The 24,888-nt window shown below is 44.7% G+C and overlaps 1 protein-coding gene across 50 annotated transcripts in view; it reads right to left on the bottom strand.

Annotated features, from left to right (window-relative positions):
- Madd (MAP kinase activating death domain) overlaps positions 1-23,729 on the bottom strand; it is a 40,472-nt gene extending 16,743 nt beyond the window's left edge. For 4 of the 50 annotated variants that reach the window (XM_074044929.1, XM_074045077.1, XM_020179117.2 and 1 more), the window contains exons 1-22: positions 23,578-23,729; positions 20,193-20,338; positions 19,005-19,601; positions 18,278-18,581; positions 17,665-17,796; positions 17,155-17,268; positions 16,422-16,502; positions 14,394-14,572; positions 13,363-13,598; positions 12,860-13,016; positions 12,511-12,614; positions 12,228-12,418; positions 11,749-11,873; positions 11,234-11,373; positions 10,391-10,492; positions 8,251-8,353; positions 7,337-7,523; positions 7,091-7,241; positions 6,472-6,678; positions 3,538-3,638; positions 2,637-2,720; positions 2,155-2,313 (exon numbers count right to left, since the gene is read on the bottom strand). In XM_074044929.1, coding sequence (XP_073901030.1) covers positions 2,155-2,313; positions 2,637-2,720; positions 3,538-3,638; positions 6,472-6,678; positions 7,091-7,241; positions 7,337-7,523; positions 8,251-8,353; positions 10,391-10,492; positions 11,234-11,373; positions 11,749-11,873; positions 12,228-12,418; positions 12,511-12,614; positions 12,860-13,016; positions 13,363-13,598; positions 14,394-14,572; positions 16,422-16,502; positions 17,155-17,268; positions 17,665-17,796; positions 18,278-18,581; positions 19,005-19,601; positions 20,193-20,254 — 3,516 coding nt within the window. In that variant the 5' untranslated portion in view covers positions 20,255-20,338; positions 23,578-23,729. Of the gene's footprint in view, positions 1-2,154; positions 2,314-2,636; positions 2,721-3,537; positions 3,639-4,601; positions 4,656-6,471; positions 6,679-7,090; positions 7,242-7,336; positions 7,524-8,250; positions 8,354-8,714; positions 8,775-10,390; positions 10,493-11,233; positions 11,374-11,619; positions 11,874-12,227; positions 12,419-12,510; positions 12,615-12,859; positions 13,017-13,362; positions 13,599-14,393; positions 14,573-16,421; positions 16,503-17,154; positions 17,269-17,664; positions 17,797-18,277; positions 18,582-19,004; positions 19,602-20,192; positions 20,339-23,577 lie in introns of all 50 variants that reach the window. The other 46 variants (XM_074044803.1, XM_074044900.1, XM_074044834.1 and 43 more) reach the window with 21 other exon arrangements.
- Positions 23,730-24,888: the final 1,159 nt, after the last annotated feature.

Below are 24,888 nucleotides of genomic sequence, written 5' to 3'. Positions count from 1 at the left end.
AGGACTATTTTCTCTTTTTTCATTATGGCTTATGTTTACTCCTTACTCTCTGCAGGACTATTTTCTCTTTAAAAAAAAAAAAAAGGGCTGGTGGAATGGCCCAAGTGGTAGAGTGCCTGCCTAGAAATTGTGTAAGTGTCTGAGTTCAAACCCCAGTATCACCAAAAAAAAAAAAAAAAAAAAGAAGAGCTTTAGAAGAAAAGAAAAAACAAACAAACAACAACAACAACAACAAAATCAGGCTAAGCTAGGCAGATGGCTCTTGCCTGTAATTCTAGCTACTCAGGAGGCAGACATCAGGAGGACTGAGGTTCAAAGTCAGTCCCAGACAAATAGTTCATGAGTCCCTATTTTGAAAAACCCCATCACACACACAAAAAAGGCTGGCAGAGTGGCTTAAGTGGTAAAAGCACCTGCCTAGCAAGTGTGAGGCCCTGAGTTCACACCCCAGTGCTTGGGGAAAAAAAAAATCAGGTTAATTCTCTGTAGCAGCATGACATAGTACAAAGACATCTATAAAAGGAAAGCTAGAATGCCTATCTGACAGAACTAGTGCAAGGATTAAATTTATTGAATTTTTTTAAAGCTGGGGATGGAACCCAGGTTTTCACACATGCTAAACAAGTGCTCTACTACTGAGCTATTTAAATTTGAAAATAAAACAAAACAAAACCAAAGAAACCTTTCAACAGTGACTGGCACATGGTTGGTAATTGATTAAAAAATGTTAAGTCTCATTTTTCTACCATTTTTTTCTGTCCTTGAGAAGTACCACTAATTTTATTAGTCACTTCTACAATATCAGAATTCAAAAAAGACTTTCACCTAGGTAAGAAGTAGGTAATTATCATGCCCTTTCACAACACAGGGAAAAGAATTAAGCAGAGAAGCAACTGATCTAAGGTCACTGGGCAATATCTAATTAGTATGACTAAATGCCAGTCTCCTGATTCAGAGCCCAACACTTTACTCAATGGGTAACACTGGTTTGATAGAATTTATTTCTTGTAAAAACAGCCTTTTGGGAGCTGGGGATATAGCTCAGTGGTAAAGTGCTTGCCTAGCATGCATGAAGCTTCTGGGTTTGATTCCTAGCACCGAAAAAAAAACCAACACACACACACACACACACACACACACACAGAGCTTTTATTGAGCCAAGAAATTTAGGTAACTACTCTCAACAATTCAACCGCACATTGGAAGGATTTTATTTATTTATTTATTTACTTACTTATTTGTGTTTTTGCTTAGTTTAGTTTTTTTGAGACAGGGTCTTGCTATTGCAGCCCAGGCTGACCTCAAACTCAAGATCTTCCTGCCTTAACCTCTTGAGTGTTGGGTTTACAGACATTTGCCACATACCCAGCTACAAGGATATTAAATACTCCTATTAAAACACCCTGTGTATTCTCAAGTACTGCAAAACAAAAAACAAAAACAAAAAAATTGTAGCCTATGTCAAGGTCCCTCCCTGCTGACTCAATCCTATTCTAACCTTCACTCTGGAAGGTCACTAGCTCATATACAGAGGGTCCTGGGGGTGAAAATGATCACCAATGGTAAATAATTCATTTTATTTAAATTTCATATTCTAGTCTCCTCACAAACTAAAGACAAGGTCCTATGCTCTTATAGAGAATATCCATTATCCTGTTTGTTTAACAAAGTAGCAAGTGTATCAAAACACATAACTGCTGCTAAAGAAGTGTGTAAATAATACAAAGCAATGTGTCTAAGGCAAGGCCTTAAAAAAATTCATTTCAGTCAGGCATTGTGGCATACACCTGTAATCCAAGCACACAGGAGGTTGAGACAGGAGGATTCAGAGTTTGAGGGCAGCCTGGGCTACATAGTAAGCTCCAGGCCAACCTGGGCTACATAGCAAGCAAAATAAATAAAATTAATTTTAAAAAATCAATTTCATTACAACAGACCAAAGCCTTATTGGATGACCATTGGCTATTTTCTTGTTATTTTGTTGTTTTGTGTTTTACAATGGTAGGGACTTGCATATGCTAGGCTTTACCAATGAGCAATACCCCTCAACCCCATCTTTTCCTTCTCATTGTCTCTTAACTTTTCATTCTTTACTAACCCACTTCCCTGCCCCATTAAAAAAATGGCCTTCTTTTGTTAGTCAATAAATCTTACAAAGATGGTGCTTGTGGCAGAGTTGGTCTCAATTTCACTATCAGACAAAGTGCCCCGAGAACCTGCCAAATGGGCACTGCCTTCGCCACCTGGTCCATCACCTGCATTGCTGCTCAGGTCACTGTCTGCTCCAAGGGTCTCTCCAGAACTATTACTTACCTGGAAAGGAAAAAGGTAGTAAGTGATATTCCCCAGGGAAGGGCCCCAGAAATGCCACACTGTTAGAGCTCTCTACTAAAATAAAAATGTATTGAATTTTACAGGCATTTCAGTCAGCTTCTCCAAGTACTGTCTTTATAAAATGAGGAGAAGCCCTGGGTGAATTCCCACATACACACCTACACCCACGATGGGTACATGACACTACCATGAGAACCATGCTGACCAGAGACTAAGAACAGACTCCAAAGACAAAGAAATCACCTTTTCCAAGGGGAAATCCATACCCCACCCACCAAGATGCCAGTGTGGTGTTCCCCTACCACGGTGCTAACTTCAGAATCCTGACTTGAACTGCGAATCATAACAGCTGGACTCACTCCAATGACAGAGTCACGATCAGTCCTCTGAAATAAGACATAGGGACACCAATATCATACCCAGAGGATCACATATTAAATAAATGCATTCTTACTATAGAAAACACATGAAAGAATAAAGAAGTAAAGCCAGGTGTCGGGGGTTCATGTCTATAATTCTAGATATGTGGGAGGCTGAAATAGGGAAGATCTTGGTTTGAGGCCAGCCTAGATAAATAATTTGAAAGATCCCATCTCCAAAATAAACAGAGAAAAATGGACTGGGAGGTCTGGCTCAAGCAGTAGAGTACCTGCCATGCAAGAGCAAAACCCTGAGTTCAAATCCCAGCCCCCCACACACACACAAAAAAAAAGAAAATAAGAATAAGCCATAAATCTACCACTCATGTTAACTACTGTTTTTAATATATTTTCTTTCAGTTTTTTCTAAATTTTAAAAATAAAATTTGAATCATATCTTTACAAACATTTCCCATGTCACTAAATTTTTGAAAATGATCTTTGATAGGTACTAATATTATTACATAGATCTATTATACTTTAGTTTCTCCCCTATTTTTGGGTATTTATGTTGTTTTGAAGTTGTAGGTTTTTTCCTTTTAACTTAAAGAGGTATTCTGAAGGGCTGGAGGTGTGGCTCAAGTGCTAGAGTGTCTGCTTGTCAAGTATGAAGTGAATTGAAACCCCAGTACCACCGAAAAAGAAAAAAAAAAAGGAATGAGGCCCTAGGTTTTCCCCATCACCACCACCAAAAAAAAAAAAAAAAAAAAAAAAAAAAAGCATTCTGAGATAGCAAATTTAATCCTGGCAATTTACAACAAGGTTGTCACAAATTGTCACAAACCTGGGAAGCAGATGTCAGGCTCACACCACTGTCTGCGCTGATCTGTGACTTTTTCTCCTCTGTCTCACCAAGATCAAAGGCAGGTTTGACTACTTCTGGCCCTGAGTAGGGGAAGGCCTATGTTACTCAGCTCACAAAGGCTTGAGGCAGGCTGGTGAAGAGAGTGGGACAGCAGTACAGCCTGACCCCAGACTTGTTCAGCATATCCCAGTCACCTTCCCAGGGACTGCCTCTTCCCCAACCCACTGGAAGAAGATCCCCAGATGTCTTAAGAACCAAGTAGGACAAATTAGACCTGGTCTCAAAGGACTCTGCAGCATCTTCTCAACCTTAGAACATTCTGAATAAATCATCCTAAAACAGAAAAGTTCCACAAACAAACATCTAAACCACATTCCATGGCACCCAGAGTCAGAGCTTCACTGGTGCCTGAGACCATACAAGGGTCTCCAGGTCACTCAGTGCTTCTCAGACAAAGGTGTCCAAAGGGGCCAGAAAAGGTTAGGCCGAAAGAGAGAAAGAAATTCCTTGTTGTAGTGGGCACTACCTACTCCCACCCTACACCATGTACACTTGAGATAAAAAACACCTCCATTTTATCCCATCCACCCACAATGGTATGGCAGAAGGACAGAATGACAGAAAGCAAGAAAGCGTGCCTAGGCAAGTCACCAGAGAGAGTTAGGCAGCTACAGACTCAACATGGAAGGGACAGCAACCATCTCTGCCAACTGTGCCCACAGGCCTCCTAATGGTGAGGAAGGTATGAGCCAATGAGGGACACTGCAATCAACAAAGGTTCTTCCCACCGGCTCTGCGGCAATAGAAAACCATGGTCTAAGGAATTTTACTCAGTAGACAACCTGGTTGCTATGAGGGGAAGAGCAAGAAACAGCCTACAAACCATACACCTAGGAGTCACACATCACCTACCTGCTTTCAGTCCAAATACCCCCCAAGAGCAAATTTGGGGTGGGGCTGTCAAAGGGAGCCTGCCCCAACTGGGCCTGGGGAGTTGGCAGGTATGGGAGACTTGGGGACAGGAGGGGGCATTTGTTCCTTACTCTGTTTTTCCAAAGCTTTTTGCTTTTTCACTTCCTGGTGCTTGTTCCACAATTCTACCCCAGATGCAATGCAAGCAGGAGAGAAAGACAGAAAGAGTCAGAGGCTGGTCAGACAGACGAAATGGAAACCCACCCACCCAAGCTGGTTCAGTTTCAGGCATAGCATTACCAATCAAAAGATATAAAGATATCTTCATCTGGGGAGGGGAGGGGAATCAAGAGATCCAATGCCTTTCCCCAAATTCACGAACTAAAAACTCCAAATTTCTAAACCTAATTGTAATGTAACAGTAAAAACCCGGCAGAATGTTTAAGCCGGAAGGGCACTGCATGAAGCTCCTTCATTTGCATGAGGAAACTGATTCTATAGAGGCTGGGGCACATGCCCAAGGGTACGTAACTTAAGACTAGTTTGACTTCTACTACACCATGCTCTCTCTGCCAAATGAACTGAGAAACAGCTGTTTTTACAAATGCCAGATAAGAGAGATGATCATCTCAAGTAGCAAAAGAGTTTCAGAAGCATGAGCACCAATCTGTTCGACTCACTGGATTGGACACAGGTCAACTCCTATAGTCAGTTAGTGTCCCTCCTAGCTATATCAAACAACCAACTTACCCTCAGAACCATTGCCTGTTCTAACAGGATACCCATGCTAAGTTAGTTGTTTGAGAAAAATGCTTCCAGTAGAAATAATAAAGAATAAAATAGGTTAAGCAAGCATCTCAGTAGGGCAAAGGAGAGAAACTACCAATCACAGCAATTCTTTTCTGGAAAGGACTTCAGAGTTTACTTAGTATGATCTTCTTTCCCAGATGAGGAGACAGACTCTGAGAGGGAAGTGATCTGCCCAAATCACATTCTTAGTTGGGGGAAGATACAGGACTAAAACTCCAGACCTCCAGACTATCAGGTCAGTACTTTTTCTAGAACATCACTAGGTAGGAGAAAGGGTTTATTGCCTCTAGAAGAATATTTGCTGACTTGAGAAGTGCAGCTACCCTAAAAAGGGAACTGGTTTCTCATTACTATTTATGAGAATTTAAGGCAACTGCTAGTGGTTGTGGCAAAGAGGCATCATTTGGAAGCATAGTGACCAAGGACCTAGAACCAGAAAAAGAAAGATATAGCCTAGATGACTCAAGGGTCAAGTAGGAGTGAGACAAATAGAGGTAACATAAGAAAGTGAATGGAGAAACAACAAAAATAAGCAAGCTTCTAATCAAGTCCAGGGAGGAAGGGTGGAAAGAAGAGCTGACTCAGAAATCTATGCCTGCAAGGTGCAGAACCCAGACATACCACAGAGGAACAAGTTCCAGAGCAGTGTAATGCTCAGATGGGTGGGTCGGTGGGGAAACGACTGGCTTCAGACACCCAGATGATCATAATTTTATAACTCAAAAACATATCTATAAATTTCCTTGTATCTTCTAGGAACTCACAAGGCCTCTCTACCACATGAAGAAATCCAGACATAAATAAGAAAGACCAGGAATACAGCTCAGAATCCCAGAACTAAGCCTCACAGGTCTCTAAACAAAACTTCTGGGAGTAGGGATAAAGGAGAATGATGGAGGGGTTGAATTCACCTACCATACATTGTAAGAACCTTTGTAAATGTCACAGTCTACCCTCAGTACAACAACAACAATAATGAACTTCCATCCTTTTAAGATGCCAGTGGAAAGAGTGGCTATATATGAAGCAGAAGGGATAGAGAAGTATAGAGGAACACCATTGGAAATGGACACAGACCTATCTCCCTCTCTAGAAAGCAAAGCATGGGGAAGGATTCTGATGAATTGAGAGGTGGGAGGGATATTTAAGAAGCCAGGACCCCTCCAGCACATCAAACACAGTGATACCTACCAATAGATGCTACAAAATTCTCTTCCTTTAAACTTCTGGAGTCCAGTTCCTTAGGACCCTTTCCTGTAGCATTTGGTGCCCGAGGACCTAGCTGGGGGACTTTCAGCTGTGCCATAGCCTTTGGGTCCCCCCGCCCAGCTGGACCAAGATCCTTGCCAACTGGGGTATTTATACTTTCTGTTGGACTTCTCTTCCGCTTGTCTGGTTCTGAGGAAAGATCAAATACAGAAAGTTGTCAAAAGAGGTAGTTAGGAATCAAAATAGGTAAATAAGGTGGGAAAAGCCAAGCTACAGGAGGAGGTGGAATAGTATTAGTGTAAGGAAAGAAAAGGTTTATTTTTTAATTTTTTTTTTTTTTTTTTTGGTGGCACTGGGGCCTCACTCTTGCTAGGCAGGGTGCTCTTACTGCTTGAGCCACTCCGCCAGCTCAAAAGCCTTATTTTTTTAAGACAGGAAGATATCCCCTACATTTAATCATGTGCCAGAAAACAAAATGCCAAAGCTCGAAAGGAAGCAGTGGGGCACTGGGAAACCTTCCATGGGAGCAAGTACACTGACTTTTTCACAGTTAAGTGGGAGAGCTGTGGATGGCAGGCTGCCCATCAGGTATGATCCCTACCTTTACTATAGTAGTGGGTCTGGGCAATCTCCAGGAGCCCGAAGATGCTGGCCATGCCACCCAGACCTGCATGGGCATAGGACTGCTCCAGACTGAGGACTGTGCACTTGAGGAGGTCTAACATTCCCTTGTACACCTTTCGACTGATCTCCTGCAACAATAACCAGGGCCTGGAGTTGGCACATTCCCTTTGGCATCCACAGCCCTCTACCCAGTTGATTCTGACTCTGCAGTCCAAACACTGACCACATCTGGGATGACTTCCTGCCGGGCATCATCCTCTGACTGTACTGTGCGGTTCAGCTTGCTCAGGACAAAGACTCGCAGCTGCTCGCTCTCCAGTAGCCGGCGCACCTTTTTCATGTTGAGCCAGCCCACTCCCTGGCCATCCAGCACGCTGTGCACCACTTCCTTCAGGAACTGCTGATTCTCACTATGGGGTCCACATACCACTTCTGTGCTCATCTGCTCCTTGGCAGAACATCCCCCCTTTCACCAGACCAGATGCTTGCCTCCAGGGGCAAAATGCAAAACCAAGTCTCCAAACATCCTCAACAGCATCCCCCATCTCTCTAGATACCTGGTTTGCCAAGTCCCTACTGCTGTAGTTCTACCCTCAACACTGCAAACCATTACTATTACATGGTAAGTGAGTCAGGATGGGAATTGCTGGGGCCAGGGGAGGTGGCTCATGCTTGTAATCCCAAGATGGAGAAAACAGGATCACAGTTCAAGGTCAATCTGGGCAAAAAAGTTAGCAAGACCCTATCTCGAAGGACAAGCTGGAGATGGTGGTACATGCCTGTAATCTCACCTATGGAGAGGCCGTAGGTAGGAAGATCATAGTCCAAAGCTGGCCTGGGCAAATACCACAAGACCTAAAGCTGTAATAACTAAAGCTTGAGATCCTGAATCAAAACCCAGCATCAAGAAAAAAAGGAAGTACTGGCAGGAAATTGACTTCGTTATTTACCCTGAGAACTGCGCTCATAATGTTTTAAGTCACTGGGTTTGAACTCAGGGCCTCATGCTTGAACTCAGGTGCTCCTACCGCTTGAGCCACTCTGCCAGCCTCTCACAGTCTTAAGCATCCCTCAGGTTTCACATAGGAATCACTAACTCTATCTGAGAACTTTTAAAACTGTTCTGTCCTTTATTACCTAGAATTGCTGGATCGGCCCTGGGGTGATGGAGGTTCCCTTTTTACTGTTGGGCTGTGTTTAATGACAGATGACTTCTGGTCCACTAAGGCCCTCCTGTTTCCTATGGAAGAAAAGGTAGAAATGAGAGACACCATTGTCCCAGTGTCAGGAGCTCACATTAGCACACAGATCGCCATGTTCCATGCCCATTCCCCAGCAGGACTGGGTGGGGAGTGGCACCAGGGCATCACACACAGGTAGAAAGCAGCTGTGATAATGTGAAGGAGGTGGGAATAGAGACTCAGGCCACTCCACATGCACTGGCAGCACACCCCATGGGCAGCATGGGTGTCACAGGGGATGGGCAAGGCAGGTCACTCATGTGACACCACTTGCTCCATGAGGAGGATGGCCCTCAGGCAGGCACGGAAGATGCTAGGAAAAAAAAAATAAATCATGCACAGCTCACGGGCAAAACCCACCTTCACCACTCCCAGGGCCGGCTTCAGTAACAATCTCCATTAGAGTATTTAGCCCAAATACTGGGACACAAAATACACAATTAGTAGGTGCACCGTAATACTGCAACCCCTGTACCCCTTGATGGAGCAACAAGTCAGATCACCTGAGCATTCTCCCAAAGCTTGAGAAGTGCACATAACCTTGGTTCTTGGGCACAGCAGAGCTGGAAGCCAAGTGACCAGGAGACAACCAAGGGTCTAAGAAAGACCATCCTTAAGCCTGGGGCCTCTCAAAGCCAGGGGTAAGGTAAATGACACAGGGAGCCTTCAGGTACTAAACAGGCACATGCATAAAACAGGGATCACTAGTTTTTTTATAAAACACCTAGCACAGGGTTTTAGAGGGCCTGTAGGTATCCACAGGGAAGAGACATCTTGCGGATGCTGTCATGGGAAGTAGAGTGGGGTTGGGAGGATAGGATGTGGGTAGGGGGGTAAGTGCAGCGAATGAGATGAAGCATCAGCATGCAATGAAAGAGTTTCAATTGCTCTTCCCTTCAAATGTATCAATGAGGCCAGGACACTAACACTTTTTCATCCCTAACCTGCTCAGCCATGTGTGGATTCACTGTAGCAGTGTTAGTTAAGTTTCCTATACTACCACTCTGATGTTCTTTTGCCCACCTATCCCATGTTCCCATCTGACAAAAGAACACTCCTTAAACTTCTGACATTTCTAACCACTGGGAGTGATAAGTCAATTAAAAAAATACATGGAGCTAGCCAGGCATTGGTGGCTCATGCCTGTAATCCTACTCAGGAGACAGAGATCAGGAGTATCACAGTTTGAAGCCAACCCGAGGCAAATGGTCATCAAAAAAAGGACTTGTGGAGTGGCTCAAGTAGTGAAAGCTCTTGCTTATCAAGTGTGAGTTCAAACCCCAGTACTGCCAAAAATAACCCCATGGGGTACATGAGTGTAACCTCAGCACTCAGAGGGAGGAGACAGGAGGATCAAGAGTTCAAGGCCAGTATGGGCTACATAGTGAGAACTCATCTCCAAAAACCAAACAAAAAAATAAACCATGGAGTTGCTTCTCACTATACTTCCTACAATTATTAAATATTTCAGCACAATATTCAGAGGAAATAAAGTCAAGTGAAATTCAGAAAAGCCCCTCAAACTAGAGAGATCAAAAGTGAAACTAAAATAAGGTCTTAACTGGCTCCAGAAGCCAACAAGTACTACCTGGCTACTCACAGGCCCCAAAATGACATGAAGACACAGTAAGAGGTTAGACTCCACAAACACTACTGGGCTCCCCACAACCTTCCTCATCCAAAGTCCTTAGGATGGACTTTGTCCTAAGTTCATGCAATGGGAACCTGCAGATGACTAGGGGCAGCCAATGATCCCATCAGTACATACCTCTGACAATGTCCTGGCCACCAGAAGCAGCAGTAACATCACAACAGACAATATCCTAATTATAAAACAGGACTTTCTCAAACTACAAAGACCTCTTCCATCTGATAACCATCAAGAGCCTATGATGTGCAGTGGAAGCCATGAGAAGCACTATGAGGGACAACAGCCAGGTCAAACGATTCATGGTTCACAGGGCTCCTGATAAGCACCCATAGGCCTGCCATGTCTCCCAGAGAAACTTGGTTTGGCAAAAGAAAGCTGGAGTTACCTTTCAGACTGGGAAATGGAGTGGTCTTCTCCCGGGCACCTTTGGTTGGCAGTGTGAGGTTTGAAAGACTAAAGCTCGTGCTGTGGTTCCGATAGAGGCTGCCTATTAAGGGAAGAGTGTGAGAGCAGTGAATTAGCGGGACAAAGCATTCTGCTTTGGTGACTGTAGCATCATTTTCATTTCCCTTTTTTCACACAGCATCATAGTATGCTAGATCAGACAATCTCTGATCTACCTTAAGAGATGATGAAGTCTAACTAAGGACAAACAAATGAGCCATTGCTGGGACTGCTCAAAACCCAGAAACAACTTTCTCTGGGTACCTCCCATGCTAGTATCCAATGCCCTCATCTACTGATAACACAGCATGAAAACTAGTGGTAATATACTATTACCACCAAATGAGTGCCATCCCTCCCTAGCTTCTGAAATCACTCTTTTCCCCTAGGGGCACTCTCTCTAGCCCCTAGTCTATCTCCATCTTTAAGTGGTGCCATCCCTCACTGCTGGAAATCAACCTCATATAAATTTTAAAGCATGTTCATGAAAGTTCCTCACCAGGCAAAGAAGATATCAGATATATATTCAAATCAAATTTGATCAGAATATTTCCATAAATCATATGTGTTAAGTGTATGACTTTTTAATTTAATACTTAATTTTCAGTTGACTTCTCAGCTATCTTGCCAGAAATAGACTGAACCTCCAGGTGACAATAATGACTAATCTGACTGTCCTTTATTGACCTCGTCTATTCCACTTCCATATCTCAAGTTCCAAGCAACATCAGGCTCTACAGTAAAGGAAACAGAACACAGGAATGAGAGAGCTTAAGACACTTACTGGCAAAAGACATGATGCCCCCGAAGCCCTCGGTGCTGTTGTTGGAGACGGTGGAGTTGGGAGAGCTTGCTCGGGAGTCTGACTCTGCATCTGAGTCACTTGCCAGTTTCAAGCTGTTGGGCCGCAGCAGCTTTTGAGCCCTTGAATGCACAGTGGCACCTATAAGCCCCTGGCAGGGGTATCTATCTTGGGAGAGGGCCTATGCTACACTGAAGTTGCTGCTCCCTTCCCACAACTCTTAATTCCCTGGATCAAAGCACTACCCTCTGTGAATGGCAGGACCGCGAGAGTATTCAGAACTTCTCAGACTTTATTCACCCTTGCCCGGGGTCCACTGTAGTGAGGTCCTTCAGTCACCCATCTAGAAGGGATCCCCAGGCTCTCACCGATTGCCATTGACATGTTGGCTGAATCGGGGAGTGTAGCTTTCCCCCTGCTCATCATCATCTTCCTCAGGGGGAAAGCCATATTGGGGCTCGAAGTATGGATTGTCATAGGTTCGCCGGCGCACTGACCCCTCTCCGATCTCTGTCTGATGCCTGTCCATGTTCGATTTGCCACTGCTGGGAAGCACAGGAGGGAGAGGCTTGGAGTCGCCTACTGCTGCCTTATCATCCATCTCCATTGAGTCAGAAGGTTCCTAAGGGTCACATTAAATAAAAAGTGGTCACCTGGTGTCCAGTGACACCTTCCCAGTCTCACTTTGGCACATCTGGGCCAGACTTGTCAGATTCCCCAGCCTGTGAAATGTATGGGAAAAGATCTCTGTGGCACCCTGGGTCTCTGTCCTCACAAACTGCATAGGTAGATCAAAGCACCTTAAAAAGACAGACCAACGACCTCCTTCTGGAGTCAAAACTACATCCCAGAGGCTCTAAGTCACAGGGCCTATGGAGAGGAGGAAGAGTTTGAGGAAGGAGGCAAATTAATAGCTATAGTATAGCTTTCCTAACAGCCTCATCGCACCCATCCACCTTTCCACATGCTCACGTACAGAAGCAGCTCCATGGATGACAGTGCTAGGGCTGCTGCTGGCAGTGGTGCTGGAGATAGAGCGCAGTGGAGGGTTTTCCTGAGGGTTCTCACTGTCCAGGCCAGGCTCCTCTGTTTCCTTCTGGTTCTGCAGCTCATCAATCTTCACCTCACTGGCATCCCCCAGTGCCGCGTGCGTCAGAGGGTCCACATCTACCAATACCCAAAAGAGATAGGTATAGACCTCCTTATCTCTAAACTCCAACCCCTGCCCAGAGCTGGCCAATCTTCCCAAGCACACTTACTGGGAGTGTCACCATTGATGTCACATTTCATCATTTCACTGACAAAGTCACCAAGGGAGGAATAAGAAGAGCTTGAGTCATCATAATCCATACTATCACTGCCACTGCAGAGTGAAGGGAAGAGAGAGAGAGAGAAAGAGAAAGAATGAACCAGAAAGGGGCAGACAAAAGAATCTTCAATCAGTACTTGGGAGAACACACCTAAACTCAAGGTCAGGGAACAAGATAAAATAAGAAAGTCAAGAAAACCAAACAAAATATAATGTAAGGCTTTAAAGACTGACACCTGACTGTTATGAGATTTTGTCTTCTATGTGCTAAAGAAGGGGTAATGTGAGGGGCTGCTCACCTGTCATCAGTGGGGTCAGAGTCAGAGTCACGCTCTGGTGGTATACTCAAAGCCTCCGCCAGCTGAGAATTGCTATCATAGACTCGATAGTGGATGGGCTGCAGCTGGTGAGCGTACCACTTTGGCTTGTCACCAATCAGGGCTGGATCAAACATATCTACCCAGAGAGAAAAAAGAATAGTTACTAGCAAGGAAAAAAGGTAAGCTATAGCCAGGCACTGGTGGCTCATACCTGTAATTAATTCTAGCTACTTGGGAGGCAGATATCAGGAGGATCATGGTTTGAAGCCAGTCTGGGCAAATAGTTCATGAGACCCTATCTCAAAAATACTCAACACAAAGAAAGAGCTGGCAGAGTGGTTCAAGTGGTAGAGCACCCATTTGGCAAGTGTGAGGCCCTGAGTCAAACACCAGTATCACAAAAAAAAAAAAGATGAGCAAGGGAACAAGCAAAGGTCCATGATGACAAAGACAAAAGGTGGAGTGAGCAGAGTTGGACTCACTGTTATGAATTCGCTGAAAGGCATAGTTGGTGGGGTTAAGAATCCATTCTCCAAAGTACTCCACAGCCTGAGTCCTGGCCAGTTTTTCAGCAAAAGGAGTTTGCCGGGGACGCGAGGCTAGAAAGGAGCCAGCCTGGAAAGCTACCACAGGCCGAGGGAAGAGTCTCAAGGTACGCGTGTGCATTTGAAAGCCCTGTAGCACATTAGCGGAGTTGAAGAAACGTACCATGGCCACTCTGGAGAAGAAGAGAATGATGAGATAACCTGAGACCCACACCCTGCAGAATAAGGATTCCCATGATCCAAGGTCTTAGACCACCTCCCAACACCATCATTTAACAGACTTCTAACATCAAGGGGAGAGATATCTTAAAGAACCATCAGTCCTTCTCTTCAGGCTGAGAGTGTGATTAACTATTTCTTCTCTTTGCTTTTGCTACAGTGGAAACCATAACCAAGTATCATACATTTTATATATATAGAAACTCTGAGCCATTGGCTCACTCCTGTAATCCTAGCTACTCAGGAGGCAGAGATCAGGAGGATTGTGATTTGAAACCAGCCCAGGCAAATAGTTTGTGAAACCCTATCTTGAAAATACTCAACATACTGGGCTAGCAGAATGGCTCAAGTGGCAGTGTGCCTGCCTAGCAAATATGAGGCTCTGAGTGCACACTCCAGTACTGCAAAAAAAAAAAAAAAAGAGAGAGAAGAAATTATGGCTCTGGGAAGTAGTCTGCCCCAAAGTCAAGAGAGCAATGAAACCTGGATGCTGGTGGCTCATGCCTGTAATCCTAGCAACCCAGGAGGCAGAGATTAGGAGGACAGTTCAAAGCCAGCCCAAGCAAATAGTTCGTGAGACCCTATCTCGAAAATACTCATCACCAAAAAAAAAAAAGGCTGGTGGAGTAGCTCAAGGTGTAGGCCCTGAGTTCAAGCCCCAGTACCACAAAAAAATAAAAAAATAAAAAAAAAGAGAGCAATGAAACAATTTAGAAACTCATGACTTTGTACAATTGATTTGGTCTTACCTAGTTGCAACATCCACTGAATCCACATCATTGCCATAGATGAGTGGATTGAATTCAGTAGAAGGGGTGGACTGCAGGTCATTAGAAGGCCTTCCCAAGAGAAGTGGGATCTCTTGGCCCTCATGAAATTTCTCCAGATTGAGAATGGGCTGAGTGTTGAGACTCATGCTAGCTAAGGCCTGTGAAATGAACAAGAAATTCCTCATATAAGGCACATTCCTATGCGGCAAGCCAATCTTGACTCCTAATAAAGAGCCTTGTTATAGTCTTTCACATCACACTCTCTAACCAAAAAATTCTCAACAAGCCAGTAATCCTAGTTACTTGGGAGGCTGAGATCGGGAGGCTCACAGTTTGTGGCCAGTCTGGGTAAATACTTTGCAAGACCCCATCTCCAAAATATCCAGAGCAAAATGGACTGGAGGTGTGGCTCAAGCAGTACAGTGCCTGTTTTGCAACTGTGAAGCCCTGAGTTCAAACCCCAGTCCCACCAAAAACAAACAAACAAAAAAAAGCTCTCTCTGCAGAGAGAGAGTTCTCAACAAAATACTGTGATCATTTGCAAATCATGGCCAACCCATTTCATCTTTGAAAAAGAATCCAGTATTTTAGCCTTTAGAAAATAAATCAGAATTATGTAGCTCTCCATCCCAAGTCAACCTAGCTCAAGACAACTTGACCAAACCTGAAGCCTAGGACAATAGTTTTGAATTTATTTCAGTTTTTCAAACTGAACTGAAAAAAACAGAGCTCCTCTGAAGACATGAGGAACAAGAGCCTCAAGTGCTCAGTGTTCACAACCTAAATCAGCCCTTCAGACTCCATGGGGCAGTTTGAAAAACACTGGTTTAGATCAGCAGTGTCTTTTAAGTGTTGGAATCACCTGGGATGATGTTAGGGCTGCTGTTAGAGCAGATTCTAACTCAGTATATCTGGGATGATTCTGCACTTTTAACAAGGCCAGGTAATAATGCTGCTGGTACATGAACCACACTTTGAGAAACAGGGCGCAGAATATGAAATCAATGGAGCATAAGGATCTTAGTTCCTACAAACATTTAAACTAATAAACAGACATCATTCTACATATTAACCTCTCCATCTCATTAGTCATTCTTACGCAATCATTAAGAACAAAAATGCAAGGGAAGACAGAGAACTTTCTGAACTTGCAATTCTTACCAGACTCTGCAGCAACAAGAAATCATGTTACATCAGTAATGGTGAAGCAAGTGAGAGTGAGAGGGATGATACAAAATGACCCATTTTAATCCAAACAAGATACCACCAGAGGGACTTCAGGCAACACAGAAAAAAAAAAAAAGAAAAAATTGTTTTAAAGACCCTTTAAATGACAGCGGGATTCCTAAAAATAAGCACAGTACTATCTACTGGTGGTCCTACTTCACACATGCAGCAGGGAAGGAAATGGAGCCTTGTCATGTTTTACCTTAAGGTACTGTGTTTGGCATGCAGAAGAAGAAAATCAAAAGAAGAAAATCAATCAATGAGAAATGGATGTGAGGTATTATTCAAAGAAAGGAATTTTTGAGGAAAGGCTTCCAAAGGGTCTTTTGGGATCAATTCAAGAAGATAATATAAAAGCAGCCAGACTGTCCAAACTATTAACTCCTACCTTACAAGACTGAGAATACTCTAAGGTCATGCCTGTAATCTCAGCTACTTAGGGGGCAAACAGGATAGATCATGGTTCAAGGCCAGCACGGGAAAAAAAGTTAGCAAGACCTCATCTCAACAAATAATCTGGGTGTGTTAGTGATGTCTATAATCCCAGCTACAAGGGAGGCATAAGTAGGAAGATCATGGTCCAAGGCTGGCCCTAGGCAAAAACAGGAGGCCTACCCAAAAAATAACTAAAACAAAAAAGGACTAGGGGTGTAGCTCAAGTGGCAGAGCACCTGCCTAGCAAGTGTGAGGCCCTGAGTTCAAACCTCAGTACCACAAAAAAGTGAAATATTATTTTATACAGCATCTATTACTCCTATTTTCCCTTCATTCATCACCTACCTGCTTTAAATGTTTTTTCAGTTCTAATGATTCTGGTTCTGGCAGGATGGGTAGCATTTCTGCATTAGTTGGGGCAATCACCTACACCAGAGAAAAGACAAGAGGCATGATCTTACAATGAACTTATGTAGGGTAAACAATAAGCACAGAACATTTTATACATATACACATATATACATACACACACACAAATAAATGTACACACATCATCTATATATGTTACACTGTATACCTGTATGTATAACATGTACATACACAGATAGGATATACATACACATCTGAAGGGAAGTATGCCTAAATGTTATTGGTGACTACCTCTAGATAATAGGATTGTGGTTTTTCTTTACACTTTGTTTTTATTTTCTAAAGTTTTACTATGAACACATATTAGGGGTTTCTACTAAAGTTTTAATGTAGTCAGATTGCAAAATGACAGTTTCTTACTGGAAACTATACTGCAGGAAAACCATTAGGAGATTATCCACACCATATATAAGGATCCCACAAAAGTAACTGCCCTGCTTCTCTTTGAGGATACAGGAGATGCTCTTAATTCTGGAAAAATTAAATCCTGTAATTCTTTGAGTGCTAACTGAGAGTCAAACTGGCATTAGAAAAAAACTATTTCAATAAGCCTTACAATAGAAATCATCTGAAAAAAGAGGCATCACAGGATTGGATCTAGAACACAATCTTAATCTTGTTCTGACAATGCTTCAGCCCAGAACCTCACCCTATTGCTGTCCAGATCCACTAGCCACACATCATCAGGCATTTTGAAGTCTAGTTTGTAGAGGAAGAAGCTGGCAGGGACCCCAATGATGTACGGAGTTGGAGCCAACAGCAGCTGTGGAAAAGATAAAGAAGATAAGAAACCTATCATGAGTACTTATCAAGTCAGGATTTTCTAGATAAGGAAATGCAGACCTACAATCCCTTCCCAAAACACTTGAGCTAGGTGCATTTCAAAATTCAGAGTTTTTCAGATTTTAGAAAGACAGCAATATGCACTTTATGTATAACATGGAATATCTGTAGCAGTGTAACAAGTAGTCTATAATCATTAACTGTGATAAACAAAAATTATACGTAGTTTTGTCACCATCTCAGTTCAAACTGATCATACAACAAATAAATTATAAGGGATTGAGGATGAGTACTGACTTACAGCTTCTCTGGGCTTTGAGCCTCCTCCCTCAAGAAGATAAGAAGTGACAAAATCAGAAGACATCTTGAGACTCACCTGCTCTGCTGATGCCATGCAGGTGGGAAGCAGTGGAATGACAGGAAACATGTACTCCAGGGGGTAAATCATCGCCACAAATGCCATCACAGACATAGAAAGTGCGTTATAGTCTCGGGACTGTAGCACCACCTGCCATAGCCACCACAAGGGTCAGTCAACAGCATAAGGTTTATGAGGAAATGGCTTCTAACATTACAATTTAAATTCTGTCTCATCATGCCTACAACTGCAGCTTACTTTCCAATCACTACTTCTCCATGCCCTATCATGCCTGCTACCTCCCAACCCAAGCCCTGCAGTAATCCCCCTTGAATCATTACCCTCTTAGCTCCCAGGACCATACATTGAAACAGAACTACTGATATTTCCAGGGAATTAGATCAGTATAATTAAGGATAATTCATCTAAGCAGCAAGTTCTCTAAATACATCCCACATGATACCAGTGCTTTAATTCACCAAATACCTGCTTTGTATCTGGCATTAAGTTACCTCCTAGAAATAAAAAGATGAACAAGGCATAGGCCCTGTCCTCAAAAAGCTCATGCTCTAGCTTCTGCTGCATTGCAAAGCTCCTTCCCTAGAAAGGTCTGTAAAGATGACCTTCTCACCTTGTGCTCTAGCAGGATGCAGGTTAGCACCTGAAGACAAGCATCCACACCCAGAAGTTCCAAGGGAAGGTGAAGTGGGAAATCTACTAGGGTGAATCGAGAGGGGTCTGGAAGAGCAAAGGTCAGAGCCGGCTGGAGGTCCTGGGGCAGGACCTCAATGTCTACTCTCTTCTGCCCAGAGACGGGGACTGGGGAGCGCAGCAATCGATAGATCCAGGCCTCAATCTCTCGAAGGTCATGCAGAAGGGCACTTGACTTCTCCTCCACTAGCAGTGATCCTGTGAAAATCCTCCACATGGTGTCCCTGAGGAGAGACAAGAATCAATAACATAAACATCGGGAGCTGTTACCCACTGCAACCCATTATTACCATGGAGGATATAGTGATGAAAGTTGGAAAAGGGGTATCATTAAGAAAGCCCCCTCTTTGAGCTCAGATGGGATCAGAGGGTATATACCAAGAGCAAGAACAAGTGTAAAAATGTGTACGTGGTAGGACTCAGTGTTGTGCCACCATGAAAGATCAAACTCCTCAGCATTACTCTAAACGTTGGCAGAACGTACAGCTTTCTCTGCAGCAATCTTTTGCTCAATAAGGACTAACATGTTTAAACAGGTCTTAAAGGACTGCGGGCTATGGAGGAAATTTCCTATGTCCTTCCCAGACTAATGATAACTAATCTCTAAGTGCTTCCCCTCTCTTCAGAGCTCAAGAGGCAAACCTTACCTCTGTACACCTCGAGGGATGCCCAGTTTCTTGCCTAGCAGCCGTTCACTACAGCAGTCTACCAGCCGTTTGAGGGTATACAGACACTCTCGGAAGGTGGAGAAGAAAGAGTAGTGGCTGAGCACACACAGGGATGTCAGAGTACTGTTGCGGGACCGACTGCCCCCTTTGGCCCGGCGTTTGCCCCGAGGAGAATGGTTCACATCGGGGGTGGAGTCAGCAGTAGGAGGCTGCAGGGATGAGCCACTCTCTGAACTTTCAGTGCCAACCTCTTCTGAGGCACGGGTGGCACGGGTCCCTTCCTTCCCACGGGACCCTGCCCCACCATCCCCCTTTTCCTTAGGCATTCGCTTCTGGAAGGAGCGGTAAAAGTTAACACAGATGCCATAACGTGTGACTCCAGTGTCCTTGTCAGTGAGGGTGAAGACAAAAGAGGTATCATCCCGAAGGGTCATGCGACGCTGCCGCACACTCAGACAGCCCTCAGGCTGGCAGAAGAACACGACGTCTGGGGGCAGCGGAAACTCAGCATGATCTTCTAATGGGTATCGCCGTAGCAGTTCAGGAGTCTGAGCTACACTGTCACTGCTCGGGTGCCTGACGAACACAGAGACAAACTCAGCAGCCTGAATGGACAGAACATACTATCAAGTTTTAACCAGAGTCAACAAATAAAGCTCAAAATGCTCTTTTGCATAAAATAAGCTAACCATAGAACCTTGGAAAGTGTAAGTACTCCTTGCCACATTAAGCTGGCAGGCTAAATGAAGTCTGCACTGTCATGAAGACAGCTAACCTAAAAAGAAAGTTGCAATAATAAAATGATTGCTGACACCTTACGATGATTAGCACCTTTCAAAGTATATTAGCTACCATAATAGCCTTTGTAGGTACAGAAAAAACACAATGTACTTTTCCTTTTTACAAAAAAAGAAAACTCAGGTATAAAGTTTTCTTTATAACTGACAAATTTGCTTAAAATCACAAAGATGGGAGTTAAAAACAGAATTTTGGTCTCTGTCCAGACCAGCACTCTCAACCCACCCCACTACTGTCATCAATGCTCCCATCAGGGTAAAATAGGAGGGAAGAATGAGATATGCAAAGCAACATGAAAATAGGGAAGGGGAATAACTACGGACTTTGTGCCTGCCCAGATGACAAGACAATGCCAGTCTTCTTGGTTACCTGGCCCCTACGATCACCAGATAGTCAAGTAACCGAGGGCAGAACTTCTTCTTTTGCACCATGATTCCAATTCATTAGTTCATCTCAGAGAAACTTGAGGGCAGCGAGCAAGAAGTAAGCATTCCCAGGAGGAATTCTGATATTACCTGAAAATTCAAGTTTAGTAGGAAAAAAGTACTGATAAGATCCATTGCTATGCCTAAGGGAATCATCCCTCTCAATTTCATCCCAGCCAGGAGCACAGGTCAGAAGGCTTCCACTTTAGTACTAAGGATAGGAGAATTTGACACTTGCCTAGCATAGTGAGCATCTATCTAGGCCTAAGAACTTCCAGACTCAAATGTCAAATAGGATAAGGGGTGGGGCTGGGAATGAGTAGCTCAGTGGTAGAACACTTGCCTAGCAGCACATGGCCCTGGATTCAATCCTCAGCACTGCCAACAAAGCAGGAGAAGGACAAATAATGGCTCACCATCCCCCATTCCTACCAATCAGCTCATTTCCAGACTAGTCCCTTGGGGATCTGTTCCTGAAAAACAAACCTAGGCAAACTAATCTGGGGTCAGTTATTATGATAACAAAAATTAAGTCACTTTCAGGACCACTCCAGGGATGATCAGAATCAAACCAGATTCTTCAATCACCATTAATCTGCACTTCTAGGTCTAGAGGGAAACCTAATTATTCTGTTTCAACAATCTGCACTCAGCTTGATGTGAGACTACCATATAGACTTTTTAGTCAGTTGTACCCAGACAGTAACAACAGCTGGCTATTTTAGCTCACGTGATCTCACATGAAGAATGTCTGGGCCCCAACAGCCTCATCTCAAGCAAGAAAGGGGTCCAGTGGCTACTGCTACTACCTCTGCCCTTGGTGCTGAACTAATAGTTCTCTATTCTGATCTTGGGATCAGAATCAGAAATACAGTACACATAGATGAGATCTTGTTCTACTCTATCTTACAAAAATTATGAATTAGGAGAAAATACTAGGATTTCTATAAGGGTAGGGAGAGGTGCTCAGAGATATTTCTAAACTATTTTTAAAATTATGAAAAGCTTAAACAATTATCATTTCCTTTTGGGTCTCTATATACTTCTCAAAATAAAATGTTTCACTCCACTACAAGGTTTTTTCCAATGTGCCAAGATTCTGTCTCTTACCCTTCACAGTGGCTGCACTGCCACCTTATTGACTGTAGATACAAACAATTCCATTACAACATACACACACGCACCACTCCTTCATTTGCTATTTTGTGCACTCCCATCTCACAGACATATATACTCCCTGCATGTGTTAAGGCCCTATTTGATTTAGATAATGAGTAGACGTTCTATTTTTTCTCCTCGCTGAAGTAATAATAAAGAACACCTATTTACACACCTCTGGTACCCTCAAAATAGTGTTCCCTCTATTCCCTTGCTCCTAATACAGGACCTGCAGGTAAGAGGATTCAGTCTGGTCTCCATAGCGACTCTAGATCTCAGCACTATTTATAGCAGAGCTATAGTCCCTCCCCTGCTTGGTGACCGCACAGTGCTAGCAGCTGCTACTCCAGAGTCCTCCAGGACCCACAGCAACTCGTTCTCCTTAAACCTGGAGACACCTCTTCCACTGGCAGCACCTGCTAAGAATTAGTTTATCTTCTCCCCAATTTGCTGTTAGTTTGTACTTTGTCCCAATTGTGGCTTTTGATAGATAGCTCCTCCCCACCAAATTCCTGAGCATGTTATACACCCACACATTTCTGGGAGTCATCATTGCTAATGACCCCAAACAGTCCTTTGTTTCTCCCAAATGCTAGTCATGAGCATACTGCAGAAGGCAAGGCACCATTACAGAACTGAGCTGAACTCCTCCTAAGCAGAATGAAAAGGGATAGAATGGACACATGGAATGGGATATAGATGAAAACATAATTTGTTCTATAAAGAATTATGTAGAAATGTTTAGAGTGAGAGCCAAAATATCTTAAAGCAAAACAGAATTTATAGGACCAGAGCTCCTGACTAAGTCCTAAAATGTAGGTTTATATTGAAAACCAAGAGCCCTTTCTGGCTAAAGTTGCAAAGATGGGACCTGAAGCATCTCTTACTAATAAATTAGGCACTGGGGCCTCTCTAGCATTGGTGGGATCCCAGCCCTTATTCAAACTCAAGTTATTACCACGTACTACCACTATCATGTTCTGTGGTCCTCATCTTCTTCCAGAGCTGCAAAAACCCTGGGATCTTGACTATTCCAGCTGTGAGTGCTAGGATAGATTTTTTTTTAGCCACGATTCCTATCTCATCAACAGCCACTGCCTTCAGTTATTCAGAGATAACCAAGGCTTTCCTTTTCATTCTCGCCTTTTTCGCTTCCTCATAGTGTCTAAATTTTCTAACACCACCCATCAGGCTCAGGCTCCACCTCTCGCCTCAACCCTAGCTTCCTGTAGTCGAAAGGCATCAATCTCAAAATATATACCTCTCTGCTGAAGTCCTATATCACTATCCACATCTAGAATCCACAGACGTTTAGGTTATCTATGCGTTTTCAGCTTACAATGAACATACTAACCAACCCTTTTGGATACGTCCCTCATTTGGGACAGGATTTCATAGTAAAACCACAGGAATCCGACCCGAGGGCGATATGACATCTTTGCTGACGTGAGCACAACGGGAGCCTCTCCTCCCCAGGCAGTGACCTTGCAAAGCTCATCAGCACAAACTGGTCCAGCGTGGGGGAGAACTGGAGCAATGAGGCCAGTGATAGGTAGGGTTGGGGAAGGAGGAGGGTAGGAGAAGGAGGAACAATTCAGATGCACGAGGATGGAAAGGCGAGCAATTGCAGGAACGATTAAATGGTGTTCCCATTCTTCAGCGAGTCAATATTGAAGTATGAAATTAAACATACATATATAACATTTATATAGCCTATATACACATATATTGAAAAACCAAATGTGGTTCTCCACATCGTAACCAAATATAAGGCGCACGCTCCCACGCACGCATATACACACGCACACAAGCACACACGCCAGGGGCTAGCGCTGGCTCGGGCTCGGGACCCGACAGCTCTGCCCGCCCCCTCACCTGCTGGACAGTTCCCCGCCCCCGCCCCGGAACCAGTGCCGCCCAAGCGGCAGGAACCGAGAAGCACTGGAGCCTACAACCCGTGCGCACCCCTCGGCTGTCAGAGCGCCCCACCTGTGGTCGCGCCCCCTCCCTACTTGGACCCCAGCCCTCTGGAGACTCCACGGCCCCTCAAACTCCTTCAGGGCCTAGTCAAAGACCCTCTCCTTGTGGAGCCGCGTTCCCTCTCAGACCCCGCTTTACCCTAGGAATTTCCAAATACCCGTTAGGGCCCCCAATGGCTAGTACTCTCCTACCTCCCCGAGCCTCGGGGAACCTGCCAGATCAGCAGGAAATCCCTCCGGCCGCCGAGCGTCCCTAGCTCTCCCGCGAGGCGCGCCTGCAAGCGGGCGCCAGTTCCGCGTCCGCACCCGGGGGGGCGCGTACCACTCCGACCCGGTGCGGGAGGGGGAGGCTAAGGGGGCCGGGGCCGTACCACTCACTACCGGGGGGACAGGACTGCACCAAGCCGAGCGCTAAAAGGTGGAGCTGCCCTCGAGAGGATGGCAGCTGCGCACACACCTATCCGTGTGGGAGTGGGAACGAGATGGGTAGCGCTGGGCCAGCCCAGAGCTGGTGGATGCCAAGGGGAGAGCCCAAAGGAGAACCTTTTGTTTAGAATGCTCAAAAAGATTTTAATTAGACATGATCACAGATCCCGTTTCGACGAAATGTTGATTAATCTGAAAGTGACTTCTCAAGATAAATCGCCCATGACACTTTCTGGCCGTCTCCCCAAACCTCACCTCGTTCCCCCCGCACGCAGTTTGGAAGTGCTCGGCCTCCCGGGCTGGAAAGCCGGCAGTCCGGTCGGTGGATTCTACCACTTCTGGGCGGCGGGGGGTGGGGGGTGGGGGGTGGGGTTGGAACTGGAGGCTGGAAGGCGCGGCCGCAGTATCACCTACACTGGCGTGCACCGAGGGGGCGTGAATGGTGCCGCGGTGCCCGCTGGGAAATGGAGTCCAGTCCTTTTGAGAGCGCAAACACATAGGGAAGACTCCGTGGCCTCGGCCTCGGGGTACTTTTCTTCCTGTCCCCAGGAAGGATTTCCTGGTCCTAGTTCTTTCAGATTGTGCCCCTTTTCAGACGCTAATGAAAAAACCAAGGCATTATGCGCACGTGTGAGGTGCAGGCTGAGTTCTGAAGCTCTAACTCCTTACCCACAGAAAGATTAAAGGAGAAGGGGTATCAAAAGCCTTGTCATTTCACACGTTACAATTGGGCTAGTGAGAAGAAGCCCCCTTTTACTGACACTCTTGGCAGTCAGTCAGTCTTGACTTGCCCCTCTCCACTGAGTCTAGAGCCAGATCCTAAAGGATCCAGACTCTTTCACGACCACGCCCCACCCCCAGTCCAGAAAGTGGTTTCTATCTTGGTCTTCCTGTTCCAAGTACCAGATCTATCCGTGCAGCCTCTAGGCATTTATGGCCAAGCCACAGAATGACAGTGGAGAATTTCTTTTGGGGCCCTTGGGTGAAAAACAGGAAGTGGTGGAGATAGAATGGGCAGGGCCCTGGAGAACGTTGTGCAAAGTGGTCCCCAGGTTCATCCATTTGGTTGGGTCAGTA

Source organism: Castor canadensis, chromosome 1, assembly GCF_047511655.1.
Source record: "Castor canadensis chromosome 1, mCasCan1.hap1v2, whole genome shotgun sequence".
Lineage (NCBI taxonomy): Eukaryota > Metazoa > Chordata > Mammalia > Rodentia > Castoridae > Castor > Castor canadensis.
Note: the sequence above shows the minus strand (reverse complement) of the source record. Positions and strands in the feature narration are given on the sequence as shown.